This window comes from Ursus maritimus, unplaced genomic scaffold, assembly GCF_017311325.1.
Source record: "Ursus maritimus isolate PB19 unplaced genomic scaffold, ASM1731132v1 scaffold_9, whole genome shotgun sequence".
Lineage (NCBI taxonomy): Eukaryota > Metazoa > Chordata > Mammalia > Carnivora > Ursidae > Ursus > Ursus maritimus.
In genome coordinates this window covers 44,938,746-44,952,046 of record NW_024427107.1, presented here as the reverse complement: position 1 = coordinate 44,952,046, position 13,301 = coordinate 44,938,746, and the positions used below count along the sequence as shown (strand labels likewise).

Here is a 13,301-nt window from a genome sequence, read left to right as displayed (position 1 = left end):
TTACAATGAAAAGAATATATACATTTTCCTCCCCCCCCCACTGCCCATTTTTAACAGCTGATGGAGGTATAGTTGACGAAGTCACATGCTTAAAATGCACATCGATAGGTTTTTACATAATAGATATATCCATCATTCCCAAAAGTTTCTTCCCATTTTTTTTAAGATTTTATTTATGGAGAGAGAGAGAGAGCGTGCGCACGTGAGAGAGAGCACAAGTGGGAAAGGGAGAAGCAGGCTCCCTGCTGAGCAGGAAGCCTGACCAGCGACTTGATCCCAGCAGCCCGGGATCATGGCCTGAGCCAAAGGCAGACGCTTCACAGACGGAGCCACCCAGGCACCTGGTACTGTGATTTTAATTTACATTTTCCTAGTGACTAATGATCTTGAACATCTTTTCAGATGCTTATTTTCCATTCACATCTCTCTTTTGGTGAAGAGTCTGACAGTCAAATATTTTGCTTATTTTTTATTTGCCTGTTTGTTTTCTTATTATTGGGTTTTGAGAGTTCTTTGCAGTTCTTACAGATCTTCCTCAACTTACAATAGGGTTATGTCCTGATAACCCCATTTTAAGTTGAAAATGCATTTACAACACCTAACCTACCAAACATCGTAGCTTACTTAGCCTGGCCTCCCTTAATAGTGCTCAGAACGCTTATATCAGCCTATGGTTGGGCAAAATCCTCTAACACAAAGCCTATTCTACATAAAGTGATGAATATCTCATGTAATTTGTTGAATACTGTCCTGAAAGTGAACAACACAATGGTTCCTGGGCACAGAATGGTTATGAATGTCTCGGTTTCCCCCTGTGAGCACATGGCTGACTGGGATCTGTGGCTCGCTGCCCCTGCCCAGCATATTCCTAGTCTGGAAAAAAAATGAAAACTCAAAGTACAGTTTCTATGGAATACCTATCCTTTTACACCATCATAAAGTCAAAAAACTGTTAAGTCAAGCCATTGTGAGTTGGGGACCGTTTGTATATTCGTGATACAAGTCCTTTGTTGGATACACCATTTGCAAATATTTTCCCCAGTCTGTGGCTTGTCTTTTTTTTCTTCTGTCAGTGTCTTTCAAAGAGCAAAACTTTTAAGTTTTAAGGAAGTCCAATGTACCAACCTTTCCTTTTATGGATTGTGCCATTATGTTATGTCTAAGTAAGATTTGTCTAATCCAAGGTCATAAAGATTTTATCCTATGTGTCCTTCTAGAACTCTTATATTCTAGGTTTTACACTGAGGTCTATGATCCATTTTGAATTAATCTTTGCATATGGTTAAGTTATAAATGGTTAAGGCCTGAAAGTTTATATGTAAACATGACATTGTATTGGGTAGTGACATTAAAGGTGGTTTTCCTTGTTTCAGATTTTTTTTAGAATATTGTCATGTTAACTTTTCAATACCACTATAAAATGAAATTACTAAGGGAAAAAGATGCGTTCTTCAGCCAGGCCCTAAACCTAATCCACTGAAATGCTAACTTGACAAATACACTAGGGTCATTAGCTGCCATTGAGAGAGAATGAGACAGATAAGCCGACAGGTACGGGTGGAAACAATGACAACTTACTGCTGGAAGACAGTTCTTCATGGGTTTTCTCACATTTCTAAATACATTGTGAGCAGAGGCATAAATAACATTTGTTCTGGACTATCTTTTTCAGGATGTCTGTTACTGAGAACAGCCTTGGAAAACAGTATTTTTCTTCAGAGAAGAGAGCAGGTATGTTTGCTCTCCGGTAAAATAAAGATGTTTCCCTCCATAACAGAATTTTGGGCAGGTTTGCTTGTATTCCATTATAAAAGACAGGGGTTTCCTAAATTTGGGATTCCTCAGCTGTGATACAAACCCAATGAGGGTGCAGCTCTATCTGGGCCACTCTGCATCACCCCCATGGGACTTGGGGGCCAGGGGAGCTGACATGAACTTGAAGCTCATCAGTTTGCTGTAGCGTGAATAACAGAGTCCTTTGTGTCTGACCCAGGAGCCTCTTCTCTTCTGCTAGGCTTACCTTGTTAATTTGCAAGTAGGGTAAAATCTCACGGTTCTCCACACCTCTCCTCTTTAGGCCTCAAAACAGCCCCCGGGGTGCATACCTCAGTCAGTCTGCTCAGTCAGGCAGCGAATGCTGTCAGTGGTGCTATGCTTACCATGCACTCTTCTATGGCCATGGAGCGCGTGCCTAATCCTACCTAGGAAACTTCTATACCACTCTGCATAACAAACTGAGATTCGCTCAGAGGAAAGCATTGCCTACAACACTGCAGGAAAGAGAAAAATCAAATGTTCCTATTGTATGATATCACTTATATGTGAAATCTAAAAAAGCCAAACTCATAAAAACAGAAAGTAGAACGCTTATTACCAGGGGCTGGGGAGGAATAGCAACGGGGAGATGTTGCTTAATGGTACAAATTTGCAGTTAGTAGATAAATAAGTCCTGGAGAGCTAAGGCACAACATACTGTATTCTAAACTTCAAAGTTTCTAAGAGACGAGATCTTAATTGTGCTTACCACAAAAAAAGAAATAGTTACGTGATGTGACAGAGGTGTTAGCTATAGCTAAGGTGGTGATCATACTGGAATACATAAATGTATCGAATCAACACAAGTACACCTTATAACCAGTGTTTCATATCTAAATAAATGTTTGTCCTTCAGAGTAGGCTTATAGTTTCAGACATCTTCAGAGCCTGCTTTCTTCCACTTCAAATAGATATTAATACTTCGGGGCATCTGGGATATACCTAGTTGTTTGTTGTTTGGGTTTTTTTTTTTTCTTTCGGGTTATACCTAGTTTTTAAAGGTGTGACCTAATTTTCAACAACATTCATCCAACAAGATTGATGTCATTTTAACAGAAATACAGAAATAATAACTGGGCGCCTGGGTGGCTCAGTCAGTTAAGCATTTGCCTTCGGCTCAAGTCGTGATCCCAAGGTCCTGGGATCGAGCCCTGCTTTTGGGCTCCCTGCTCAACAGGGGAATCTGCTTCTCCCTCTTCCTCTGTCCCTGCTCCTGTGCTCTCTCTCTCTCTCACTCTCTCTCTCAAATAAATAAGTAAAATCTTTTAAAAATTTTTTAAAAAGAAATAATAACTATAGAATTAGATGAGTCATTTTCTGTACTTACTTTGGCCAATTCGTTATCAGGTTCAACATTCAGTACTTTATTCAAATCTTCTATAGCTTCCTGGAGCTTGTTTTGATGTTTATATGTAGTGGCACGGCGCAGAAGAGCTGGAAATTTACCAAAAAAAAGTTATATTTTTTAACGTGTGGTATCATGGTTAGAACCAATTTTTCCATAGGTTCTCTTGAAATAGGTTCTATCTATTCTGCGGAAGAACACAAATAGCACAGAACAGTTTAGTGTGCAGTTGTGCAAAGCTTAACTACCCCCATTTTCATATTGCTGCACATATAGAAAATGATACTGGAGTAAACAGAAGAGGCTGCCTTGGGCAACAGTCACCTCCAGCAACCTGGTCCTCGCCAGCCCCGGGCCCTGCCGGCTCCTCCAAGCGCTGAGAAACTCCATACCCTCAGAGGCACCACGCTGTACAGCTATATAGGAAAGCTTTTCATGAAACATTAACATTTTCCTCTTAATAATCATCACTGGTATTATTTTGCCACTTTATGAAAATCGAGCAAATTCTTTACTCAAATTTAAGTATATTGCTGACCAGCAGATGGCTCAGCATATGAGCCATTAGCGAAGGCTTTACAGCAATCTCTAAAATGACTAGAAGACGGTATTTCACACGGGGAACTGGCGGATTCTGATGGTAATTTGCATCAGATTTTCTGTGTATTTCAAATAATTTGACAATTATTTAATACTTATAAGGAAAGCCTTTATAGTCCCATCATTATCCATGCATAATCAGAGAACTCTGTATAGTAAGTCATTATTTTGGAAAGAATGCTTGGAAATTTTGAAAAGTGAGAAATTTATATCTGATATATTTTAATATGGTATTTTAAAACATACATTTGACTAATCTATTTTAGTCTTACAATGAGCCATGAAAATCTACAGGATAAATCACTTCGTCATAAATTTAATCAAAACTGTTACACTATACTATAAGTACAAGTTTAGCTATTACTATTACTACTCAGAAGGGACCATCCATTAAGAAGTAGGCATGATATAACAGTTATCATTTTTTTAACTTATTTTTGAAATAATTTTAGATGAATGGGAAAGTTGCAAAGATACAGTTTTCTTTTTTTTAATAATAATTTTTTATTATGTTATGTTAGTCACCATACAGTATATCCTTAGTTTTTGATGTAGTGTTCCATGATTCATTGTTTGTGTATAACACCCAGTGCTCCATGCAATATGTGCCCTCCTTAATACTCATTACTGGCGAGAGTTTTCATATACCTTCTTCCAGCTTTCCCACATGCTAACATCTTACATAACTATGGAATATTTGCCAAAACCAAGAAATTAACATTGGTATAATACTATTAACTAAACTACAGGCTTTACTTGGATTTCACCAGTTTTTCCACTAATGCCTTTTTCTGTTGCAGGATGAATTGAAATACCACACTGCATTTAAACAATTATATTTTGAGTAAAACACAAAGTTCTGAAAAAGAAGTTATTTATTCACATGTAAGCAAACATAAGACTTCTTAATGTTTTATAGCCCAACTCATTACTAGATTTGGCTCTATCCAGTTTTTTTTTTTTTAAATAGTGAAGATTCCGGTGCTTTTGAAATTACTCAAACAGGAGAAATGGAAACATAAAGTCATTCCGGTGGTAGAAGGTGAGCACTGTGGTTGAATGTCAGCTCTGGAGTCTGCTGCCCAGGGCTGAGTCCTGTCTCTGCTATTTGCTAGCTGTGTGATCATGGGTGAATTGCTTAATCTTTCTATGCCTCAGTTTCCACTTTTGTAAACTGAGGGTCCTAACAATAGAATCTGCACATCTACTTAGCTATTGGGCAATTAGTGGAGTTCATATGTGTCAAGTACCTGGCACGGGGCCTGGCAGTGTTGGTGGAGGCCTACCAGAAGATGGCAGAACTTTTTTGCCACCTCTTAAAACTGGGAGCCCACCCATACTCTGTGACAGAGACAAAATACAGGCAAAGAGGATTTTGCTGGTGAAAGGAGGGCAGTCCACGGCAATGACTGTCAGGGCTGATGCTCCAGGATCTCCCCTTAGCATGGCTTCTGCGCACCCATGTTCACGGGCACAAAGGGTATATTCCGTGTGAAAAAAATTAAGTGTTTATATTTACTCAAATTCATAACATTTAAAGAAATAGAGTCTATTATAAGTTATGCCGCTCCCTTGTGGAGTGATTCCTTCTCGATAACAGAAAAGGAGAGTGGAGTCTGACTTTTATAGTTGTTCTTAGACCACAGCAAGGTTGTGCAGCAAGTGGGACAGGAAATCCAAACAGAGTGCAGGTTTTGGTAAAAAGATATAGTTAGCTTTGGGCACATTTAATTTAAAATGTCTATGGACATGTAGGTGGAAATGCCCACAAAGCTACTGGCAGAAGGTTCTAGAGCTCTGGCATGGGCTTATTATATTAATGTCAGAAATTTTATATTAAATTATACTTAGATATTTCTTGGAAAAAAAGATAGTTCAATAAGGCAGTAACAAAAAGAAAATACTGTATGATTCCACTTAGATGAGATACTTACAATAGTAAAATCATAGAGACAGAAAGGAGAATGTAATTGCCAGAGGCTGGCGGAAGGAGAAAGTAGAGAATTACTGTTTAATGGGCATAGAGTTTCAGTTATACAGGATTAAAAACGTTCTGGAAATGGAGGATAATGACGACCGTACAACAATATGAATGTAGTTAATACCACTGAATTGTACATTGAAAAATGATTAAGATGGTTAAGTTTTACGTTATGTGTATTTTACAATAAAAAAATTAAAAGATAAAAAGAAAACCAACCACAGTTCAAATGTAAACTTGAGATATTTCTTTAAAAACATATACATGTTATTTAATCTCCTGGGATAATTAACTACTTCAGTGCAAATAACCAGGAATTTAAATTCCAAGTTAAACTTGAAGTTAAAAGTAACTTTATCAAAGAAAGGGGGGCTAATCAGAAGGCGGAATGAAGCATGACAGACTATGGACTCTGAGAAACAAACTGAGGGCTTCAGAGGGGAGGGGGATGGGGGAATGGGATAGGCTGGTGATGGGTAGTAAGGAGGGCACGTATTGCGTGGTGCACTGGGTGTTAGACGCAACTAATGAATCATCGAACTTTACATCAAAAACCAGGGATGTACTATATGGTGACTAACATAATATAATAAAAAAATTATTATTAAAAAAATAAAAAAATAAAGTCAAGAACAAGACAAGAATGAGCAGTAACACCACCATTATGTATAACTCTTCTAGAAATGCTACTCAGTTAATTCAATAAAGAATCAAATAAAAATAAAAAATAAATAAAAAAAATTAAAGTAACTTTATCAAAGTGATAATTCACAGAAATTAGAGTGTATTTGACATAGTTAGTATAATCGTAGTGTCTACAAATAGTCTAACAAATCCTGATGTAAATTTAAAGCATTCTATGAATATTTTTTACCTTTTAAGTTTCCAGGTTCTAACTCCAAGACCTTTTCACAATCCCAAAAAGCACTGTTCCAATTCTGTAGCTTGAGTTCTGCTTGAGCACGATTGTTATAGGCCGCCACGGTGGGGAGCACTGATATACTCCTACAAAAGAGACACTTATTGGCAACAAGTAGACCAGAGGAAAACATAAGAAGATGGAGAAACCCAGCTAAAGTTGTAAACAAAACAACTATAGCCTGTGTTATGGGCGGGATTGTGTCCCCCAAACTCATATGCTGAAGTCCTCACCCCCAGCAGCTCAGAATAGAACTATATTTGGAGACTGTCTTTAAAGAGATGATTAAGTTAAAACGAGGTCATGAGGGTGTACCCTCATCCATTATGACTGGTGTCCTTAGAGGAAGGGGAGATTAGGATACAGACATATGCTGAGGAAAGACCACTTGCAAGACAAGAGAGATGGAGGCCACCTACAAGCCAAGGAGAGGGGCCTCAGAAGACACCAGCCCTGCTGACACCTTAATCTCAGATTTGCAGTCTCCACATGGTGAGAAAATAAATTGCTGTTGTTTGAGCCCCTCAGCCTGTGGCACTTAGTTATGGCAGCCCTAGCAAACTAATACAGCCTGCAACACCAAGAGTAATAAATACGCAGTCTGCTCTATAGACAGACTGAATCAATATTTAGACAGATGCTGAAATAGCCAGGTAAGCAGTTTAATGTTGACTCTGACTTTAGAAGTGACATGGGAACCTACATACCCACAGATCTCCTAAAAACCAGTTTGGTTAACATTAAATATCAAATACATTATTTTAACTCCTTGGGGACAATTTCCTAGTACAAAAAAATGGAGCAATCAACCACAACTAATACCCTTTACTGAGTTGCTATGGTGAGTTTACTTTGTCATCTAAAAACAAGAGTTTAGTTTGTAATCTAAAAGTAGATTTAACTCTAAGGAAAGGATCATAATTTAATCAGAAAAAGTTAACTGAAGGAAACAGAGGAGAGTAGTAGTAACTGAGGAATACAGACTTCAAGAGAGGAAATTTTGTTACATTAAGGGTATGAAAGCAAAATAACTGATGAAAAGAAGGACTTAAAACCTACCTGGTTATTGCTCAATAAGTTGATTTGGAGTACTGTGAAATAATGTATTCCTAAGTATAGGAAGGATTAGGGTATCGGTGCACTGAATTTTCTAAAGCCAGAAGAAGAATAGAAAATGAAAAGGGAAAAGCCACAAAAAGTAGCAATTTACTAAGATCATTAAAGATGAAGATAAAGAAATCACACAGTTGGGTAGAGACCAAAGACAGACAATACAAGTAAGAATGACTGAAAGTACCTGACACTGAGTACCTCCCACATGCCAGGCACAAACACCACACTCATTTATCCTCACCACAATCCATGAAGGAGGTATTTCTGCTCTTCCTAGCTTACAGATGAAAAACACAGATATAACAGATAGGCTAAGAAACATGCCCGAGGCCGTAGGCTAGTAAATGAGAGTCAGGACTCAAACCCAGTGCACTCCAGCACCTGCTGTCACCACCACCATGGTATCCTGCCTTTCAGTGTGTTGTTTTATGAATCCTCACAGAGGCTCTGAAGTAGGCACTATAACAACCTCATCACATTGAGGAAACTGAGGCAAGAGAGGTGAAGAATCTGCCCAACATCAGAAAGTGGCAGTCCGAGTTTCCTTAATGCTATGCTGCTTTAATTTTTCACCACTCTGATTTCTTAAAAGAGGAAAAATTGTGTTCTGTAGACTAGACCAAGAGATTCTCTACTGGTGGAAATCTATAAGGAGAGAGGGAACAACATCAGAGCTGACTTCCACCTGCCTGAAAAGGGAAGACAATACTGAATGAGAGGTAGATCAACAGCCTCTTTACCTTGTATGTTCACTTAAATATTGGAGACAAACTTCTTTAGAGACACAACGTTGAAAAAAAAAAAACTTCCTTCCAAAGGTGAAAAAAGATCGTAGAGAGTTTATTTCCAAGATGGTATAAGGGATTCTATAAGTACAATTAGTTTGCAATAAAGTTTTAGGAAATTAGTCTACTTTTCATTGACTGTTAAGAGCTTCAAAAGTGCAGATAAGCAGGCACCTGGGTGGCTCAGTCAGTTAAGTGTCTGCCTTCAGCTCAGGTCATGATCTCAGGGTCCTGGGGTGAAGCCCCACATTGGGCTCTCTGCTCAGTGGGGAGTCTGCTTCTCCCTCTCCCTCTACCTCTCTACCCGCTCATGCTCTCTCTCTCAAATAAATAAATAAAATCTTCATTTTTAGAAAGTGCGTATAAGTATTTATTGAACACCTACTATGAACCAGGTACTTTGTTGGGCACTGGGGATACAATGGTATAAGAAAACTGACAAGCGTGCTCTGCTCTGACAGAGTTTACACTTGTTACTATCAAAACACACAAACTTAAACTGTACCTCCAACAAGTACCACAAAGGAGAGCCAAGACTAGGGAGTCAAGGGTGGGGAGGAGTGGAGTAGGGTGGAGATTTAACCTTGTCTGGGAGGTAAAGGACGACTTTCCCAAAGAAGTAAAGCATGGGATGAGACCTGAAGGAAGTTTGAATTAACTAGATAATTAGAAGAGGAAAGAATTTCTACACAGAGGACCCAGCATATGCAAAGGCCCCGTGGTAGGAAGTAGCATCCTAAGAACTACAATTATATCCAGGCAATCTGACGGCAGAATCTGAGTTCATAACCTCTATGCTATACGGACTTTCTGTCGAGTTCCATTCAGATGGCTTCTATTTTCTCTGTAAAATGGGGAAGTCAGGACCTCTGTCAAAACTAGGGGTCAGGGAGCTTAAGGGGTTGAGAAAAGTATTGAAAACAAGGCAAACACAAGTGAATTTATGGTAGATCATAAGTACAGTATCTTCAGTGATTCTGACACAGACTTTTAAATTAAATATAAAATTAAATATAAACATTATCATGTTTTTTAAATGGCAAGTTTAAATCACAACAAGGTGTTCCTGGTTGGCTCAGTTGGTAGAGCATGCAACTCTTGATCTCCGGGTCCTGAGTTCAAGCCCCATATTGGGCGTGGAGCCTACTATTAAAAATAAAAGGGCAACATAAACCACAACAAAAATCTGCTCACCTAGTATAATACATTATAGCCTCTTCATAGTCTCCTGAGTTAAAAGCTTCATTTCCTTTTTCCTTTTCACGAGTAGCAAGAGAAGTCTTTTCCTTCTCAGTTAGACCTAGAAATAAATATTATCTGCTATAAATAATAGAATTGAATCGAATTTTTTAAAAGTTTAAATCCAAGAATGCTTATTTTAACAGAAGTAGTAAATTGTGAAGTAAATAAAAGAAAATGTTTCCTAAGTTTAGGGAATGTTTCTTTAAATCATTCACAATTTCGGAGGTTTAGATTTTTTTAGATATTTTTATTTCACTTGAAAGGTGCTATACACCTATGGACTTCAAGTGAAAAAAAACTGCTATATCTTTTTGTTTTGAGGCAAAAAAAATTGAGGGATTTGGAGAAAAAAAGAAGATTTGAAAATAGAATGAAAAACAAATTATAGTAAAAAACTAGGTTTATATTTCTGAATCTTACTAAATTTAAGTAGTGTAACTATTACTCATACAAAATTAAGTAAAGGACAGAACTGAATTTGTTAGAAGTAGTCAACTCTAGGAGAAAATCCATAAATTTCTAATGGAAATCTGTAGTGCTTAAAGAGATCATCTAGTTTGACAGCTTTTATTATAATTTTGATAATGTAAAAATTATTAAGTTATTCTTATTTTTTCCCAATTACCTGCTGTGTCTATTCTTGTCTCAATTTTAGACAAATGTGACTTGTTTTTTACTACAGCTTTTTCTTTGTAATCCTCATCAATTTTTGAGCATTCCTTTTCCACGTCAAATCTTAAATGAAAGAAAAAAAACTGAAAAAATGTACAAGAAAATTAAATTTATTATTGATATTCTTATATTTGTACCACTGTACCTTTAGAGGCATATTCCAAAAGTGCGTAACAGGTTTATATTACAAGTCATCTGTATTCACTCTTAGAAACCATGCAATTCAGGTGAGGACTTACATACTAATCAGACCTAAACTGTTCAGAACTTTGTCATTAAAATTGTGACTAACTTATCTCGATTTAAAGTGTTTTTTTGTTCTTTTTTATTTTTGATGGGCATAGGATTACCTGAATTATTTTTGGTTGCTTTTATAAACAAAAGGATGCTATAGATATCTATTTGATGAAAAAATAAGATCAAAAGTGCTTACATCACAGGATTTCTTTACCCTCGGTGCCCATAGTTCTTGGTCATGCCACTTTAAAGAATGAAGAGGTTGACCAGAGGAACAGTGGTGGGCAGCAAAGCAAAGTTTACTGAGCGATAGTATAAAGCTCCTGAAGAGGGAGGAGACCCAAGAGGGTTGCCACCGAGTGTCTAAGTCCAAAGGTTTTATGGACTTGTTGGCGGGCTGTTTTAATCTGATTAACCCTCCACACGCTTCTCCTCCAGTCAGGTTTTTGTCATCTATCTGTCATGTGGGGAAGGGTGGAGGGCTCCTTCCAGGGTGGTGTAAAACCCTTTTAAAGGTGATTCCCACTTAGGGGGAGGTGGGGGGCTTGACCCTGCCTGCCTGCCTTTCTTCCAACTATCCTTCATTACTTAGGCCATATACTCTTAGTATTCTCCCAAAGTAACGTGGTAGTCTTGATATGTTCAGATTTATAACAATTAAGAAGTTACTACAATATTTCATGGTAGAGAATTTTTCAGTGACAAATTTATATTATGAAATATAAAACATACTTATCCCATTCTGCATAATCCCTCGGAATTTTCTTTTTAGGTCGTCTGCTATTAGAATATTTTTCCTGAGAGAATAAAATCATATTTTATGAGACATATTTAATATAAGATTTGCAGGTTTTATGATAAATGCAATGTGAAATATTAAGATACGCTAACTGAATGGATAAGAAAAATAGGTACTCTTGAATAACAACTCAAGTACTGTAACTATTAACATACAGCATGTTAAAAAGGACTTGAAATTGGTAGTTAATTCTGGAAGCCATCTATAGGACTTCAAGTATGTATATAAGATTTATAAACTCACATGTATGAAATGTGATTTTTAGCAATGTTCTTACAATAAAAAAGTAATCAACTATCATTCATTCTTTTAAAACCTAGGCATTGGAGGGATGCCTGGGTGGCTCAGTTGGTTAAGCGTCTGCTTTTGGCTCAGGTCCTGATCCCAGGGTTTTGGCAATGAGCCCCGCATCAGGCTCCCTGCTCAGCAGGAAGCCTGCTTCTCCTTCTGCCTGCTGCTCCCACTGCTTGTGCTCTCTCTCTCTCCAACAAATAAATAAATAAAATCTTAAAAAAAAAAAAACTACCCTAGGCATTGGAGAAATAAGAATAACTACTTTGCTGCATTAGAGATATCTTTTGTTTGCAACAACAGACACGCCACTTGGACTAATCCTATTAAAAAAGAATAAACTATTGGCTTACATAACTGAACTGATGAAAGGGCAGGGGTACTGCTAGATAAAGGACTGTATACTCTCTCTCCAGCTCTCCCACTCTCCCCCTGTCCTGTCCCTAGTCTCCGTTTCTTTCTGCCCACTGATTTCATTTTCCCCCTGCTGGCTACTTGCTTTTTCCATGTAGTTGGCACAGTGGCCACAAGCAGTGTGGGATTATAACCTCACAGGCCTCCTAGTTAGAAAGGACGGTGACTCTTCTCTCCACCTTCACTTAGAGAAATCCCAGGGAAGAACTTGGCAGCATTCCCTAGCTTGGGTCATGTGCCCATCCCTGACCAAGCACCAGCCTGGTGCTATCAGTGACCCAACCTAGGTCGCCTGCCTACTAAGAGCACTAGAAGGGAATGGGAGGAAAGCAAACAATAGCCATTATGCTCATCAACAGTTTCTTAAATGGTTTCTTAAAAGTTAGTCACAGTCTGAAACCAGTTTGAACGGGTTGTTTACCCATGCACAATTTTGTAACATGGGGCGTCGGTCATTTGAAGTTAGGCAGATCTTCCAAATATTCGTACATTTCATTATACAATTTAAAAATCTTATCTGTTAATACCTTCATCGAGCTCTTCAGAAAAGTCTTTAAGTATTCCCTTAAGGGGAAATTTTTTGTCACAAGCAGGTATTGAAGAGCCGCATAAGAACAAGAAATACTCTTAAATTTCAACTGAAAGCTCAGATTTTATCACTAGCAAAAAAACAGTCAGTTGTTTTCCTTAAAGTGACAGGCTCACTTCGTTCATTTTCAATACAATGTTTGTCAAAAACCCAAGCCTGAATAACCATAATTTGTCTATCAATCGCTCTTGCCAGTAAAACCTGTTCTGGGAAACAGTGGTGACTTAAGCTGGCAACTCAGAGTCTCGAAATAACCACCAGACTTTACCTCACAGTCAAGTGCTTATTGAATACTTCTTTTGTCCCACAGAATATTAAAAAGATGCGTCCTCAAGATTCAAGACTTGACAAAATAAGTAAGTTTTATTGTTTCATCAAGGACATTTGTAAGTCAAACTGGAATTTTTTACTGTAAATGGGGAGCTGTGGAGGAAAGAGCGACTACTAGCATAGCTCGGTGCTGCTCGCTGCCTTGATTCGTGCCAAGGCTGGGGCAGCT

General features: G+C 37.9%; 1 protein-coding gene across 1 annotated transcript in view; it reads right to left on the bottom strand.

The window, feature by feature from the left end:
- The window catches only part of SPAG1 (sperm associated antigen 1), a 64,768-nt gene that overhangs the window by 35,264 nt on the left and 16,203 nt on the right, over positions 1 to 13,301 (bottom strand). The window contains exons 5-9 of the mRNA XM_040625585.1: positions 11,442 to 11,506; positions 10,426 to 10,535; positions 9,753 to 9,858; positions 6,616 to 6,746; positions 3,143 to 3,249 (exon numbers count right to left, since the gene is read on the bottom strand). Coding sequence (XP_040481519.1) covers positions 3,143 to 3,249; positions 6,616 to 6,746; positions 9,753 to 9,858; positions 10,426 to 10,535; positions 11,442 to 11,506 — 519 coding nt within the window. The remainder of the gene's footprint in view (positions 1 to 3,142; positions 3,250 to 6,615; positions 6,747 to 9,752; positions 9,859 to 10,425; positions 10,536 to 11,441; positions 11,507 to 13,301) is intronic.